At 51.1% G+C, this 3,371-nt stretch overlaps 1 protein-coding gene across 1 annotated transcript; it reads right to left on the reverse strand.

Moving 5' to 3' along the window:
- Positions 1 to 5: 5 nt before the first annotated feature.
- Positions 6 to 3,359, reverse strand: LOC111140523 (myosin-6-like; the record flags this gene model as incomplete). The annotated part of the gene is made up of 4 exons (XM_022492751.1): positions 6 to 107; positions 1,271 to 1,474; positions 1,790 to 2,098; positions 3,231 to 3,359. Coding segments are annotated over 4 exons (744 nt in total), but the record flags the coding sequence as incomplete, so codon positions are not given.
- Between the last annotated feature and the right edge of the window lie 12 nt (positions 3,360 to 3,371).

Genomic DNA, 3,371 nt, shown 5'->3' on the forward strand with positions numbered 1-3,371 from the left:
GCCTTCTCCTCGGCGTTCCTGCACTCCTGCACCGCCTCTTCTACTTCCGATTGGAGATGGGTCAGGTCTGACTCCATCTTTTTCTTTTGGTTGATGAGGCTGGTGTTCTAGATATAGGTAGAGGAAATGATCAATATATACTTTGTTACTAGATTCTATACCTTTAGCTGCAGAAAATTTAAACTAGTCATTTTTAATTTTTTATTATTTACTGTTAAAGATTTATTTGTTTATTTGAGAGAGAGGCTATGGGCATGAGTGGGAGGGGAAGAGGGAGAAAGAGAGAGAATCCCAAGCAGACTCTATGCTGAACACAGAGCCTGACGTGAGGCTCGATCCCAGTAGTCCAAGATCATGATCTGAGCCAAAACCAAGAGTTGGAGGATTAATGGACTGTGCCACCTAGATGCCCCAAATAACTAGTTATTTTTTTTTAAGTCTTGCTTTTGTTTATTCCTTGTGAATTTGTTGTATCTTTGTTATTGTATATCCCAGGTTTTGTATCTGTTTTTCCTTTTCCTATGAAAGCAGATATGTTCTAGATGTTATATCTAAAATTACTCAGCTTTGAAGAAAGACTTCAAACCAGAAAGGGCCTACGGTTCTACTTCTGACATCTTTAGTGACGTGTCTCTTCAGGAGCATGAAAACATTCCAAGGAAAGTGGGAAAACTTTTTTACCAGGACAATATCCTAGAAATGATTGTAGTTACAGAAAGAATATAGTGGAGTAAGGAAGAAGGGAGGCGGTCAGTGCATGATGTCATTCCCACATGTACTAGATTACAGAGAAAAGTCCTGCCAGAAGATGGGCCCTGCCAGAAGATGGACACAAAAACTCATGGCAGAGCACAGTTGGAGACAGGGTGTGTGGGATTGCGGAATGATGGTGCTCCCTTGAGAATTTGGTTTGCGTATGGATGCATTCGTGCTTCTTTAAACTCCCCAGATCTCCTCTTTACAGAGCAAGCTGGAGGCTGTCCTCTAGATCAGGGATGCCAGATTACAGCAAGCATGGCACGACTCCTAGACTTGTGACTTGGGTGGACATCACCAACCAATCATGACATCATTAGCTTTGAAGTGTATGCCCCCTTCTCAAGGTAGTGTTTCCAACAGTCCCCACCAGCAGAGGAGAGATGGCCCAGGAAACCAAGTGATTTGCCATCCCAGTTGGACACGCTCACTCAGGGCATCTGGTTCAGAACTTCTGTAAATAGGCTGGGCTCTGCCCCTTGGGGGCATCTCCGTGGGGTCCCGACCGCCTCACCTGGGAGTGCAGCAGCTGCACCCGCTCGCTGGTCTCGATGAGCTCCTGCTCCGCCAGCTTCCGAGAGCGCTCGGACTGCTCCACCACGGCCCGCAGCTCCTCCAGCTCAGCCTGCAGCAGGTTGTTACGCCGCTCCACGATGGCGATGTTCTCCTTCAGGTCGTCGTTGGCATGGAGCGCATCGTCCAGCTGGATCTGGGTGTCCTGGGGTGGGGTGGAGGGACGCATGTTGGAGACCTGCACCCATCCCATCAGGGCTTCCTAGTCATGGTCTGACACACCCTATGCCAGGTTCACAAACCTTCTCTGTCAAGTGTAGTGCCAGGGCCACGGCCCCTCCTCTGTTGTCTAGGTTAGGAGGCTGGGCTGGTCCAGGACATGCTTAGGGTCTGATTGGTTCTCTTTCATCAAGCCTCCAAGCCCAGGAGGTAAGTGGCTCCCCCTTTCTCATGTGTGTTAGCCCAGGGCCCTCACCAGACCTGCAGGCAGCTCCCTTCAGGGAGTCCCCCACTCTGTTACCTTCAGATGGGCTTGGGCAATCTTCAGGTGCTTCTGGGCCTCGGAGGCTGTCCTGTTGGCCTGGCTGAGCTGGATCTCCATCTCGTTGAGGTCGCCCTCCATCTTCTTTTTGACCCGCAGGGCCTCGTTGCGGCTGCGCGTCTCGGCGTCCAGGGACGTCTGCAGCGAGTCCACGACGCGCAGGTGGTTGCGCTTGGCCTGCTCCATCTCCTCGTCCTTCTCTGCCAGCTTCCGCTCGATCTCGGCCTTGATCTGGTTGAACTCCAGCTGTGCCCGCAGGATCTTGCCCTCTTCGTGCTCCAGGGAGGCCTGGCAGAGGGTGGGGTGAGAGGGTTGGAAGCGGACGGTCAGGGCACGGGGCGAGGATGGGAGGAAGGTCAAGGAGGTGCTGGGTATCGGCCAGGACTGTGGCTTAGAGAGGAAAGCCCGGGGAAAGACACGGGAGGTGGGACCTGCATCCCAGGATGGCCCGGGTTTCCTCCGTCAAGGAAAGGCCTTGGACGTCACCAGTGCCAGTTGCCCTCTAGGACTAACACCACACCATCCTGACCTTCTAAGTCTGATAGGAAAGGGGGAGGTTTTCATAACCACACACTCCAAACTTCATTTTTGTTTCCTGGGTCACTTACCTTTCAGTGAAAAAAAGCTAGATGCCCCCAAACTCAGGGCCCTCTCTAGGTTCTCTAAAAACGAACAGTAGCAATAGCAAATTGGGCGGGGGGACACACGCATGTTGGAAACATGTATTAAATTTTTAAGTTTGTGACCTCATTTAATCTTCATAACAATTATGCATAAAATCTTATTGGGTATGCACCATTAGTTCCATCAAAAATAAGAAAACTGGGGCGCCTGGGTGGCTCAGTGGGTTAGGCCGCTGCCTTTGGCTCGGGTCGTGATCTCGGGGTCCTGGGATCGAGCCCCGCATTGGGCTCTCTGCTTGGCAGGGAGCCTGCATCCTCCTCTCTCTCTGCCTGCCTCTCTGCCTGCTTGTGATCTCTCTCTGTCAAATAAATAAATAAAATCTTAAAAAAAATTTAAAAAATAAGAAAACTAAGGTACAGAGGGGTTAAGAAACTTGCCCAGTAACACAGCAGAGGTCCTGAAGCCAAGTTCCAAACTCAGATCTGCCTGATTCTGAAGCCCACACTCCCACCTACTGTCTGAGGGGTTATGATGATGATCATATTTCAACTTTATAAACACGGTAGGTTTATAACCTTTCGGCCCATGATCACACGGTGATGTTTTCCTTGGTGGAGACCTTGGCTTTAGAGGCAGTCATGGTATTGGGCTAGTGGGCAGACTGAGAGAGAAAGGAGCTAATAAATTTTGTCTGGGGGTGAGTATCACCTGCTGGTGAAGAAGAATGGGGAGTCAGAGACAAGAAGGGGTGGGTAGGAGTGGGTATGAAGTAGGGGTGAGGCAGGACCAGGCTCACCTCAGCCTCCTCCAGGGCCGACTGCAGCTCTAGCTTCTCAGCCTCCAGCTGCTTGCGGACCTTCTCCAGCTCGTGAGCATTCTTCCCTCCTTCTCCCAGCTGCTCCGTCAGGTCCGAGATCTCCTCTGGGGGAGGGGCCGG

The sequence above is a fragment of the Enhydra lutris genome, unplaced genomic scaffold (assembly GCF_002288905.1).
Source record: "Enhydra lutris kenyoni isolate GAN:26980312 unplaced genomic scaffold, ASM228890v2 scaffoldscaffold2430, whole genome shotgun sequence".
Classification (NCBI taxonomy): domain Eukaryota; kingdom Metazoa; phylum Chordata; class Mammalia; order Carnivora; family Mustelidae; genus Enhydra; species Enhydra lutris.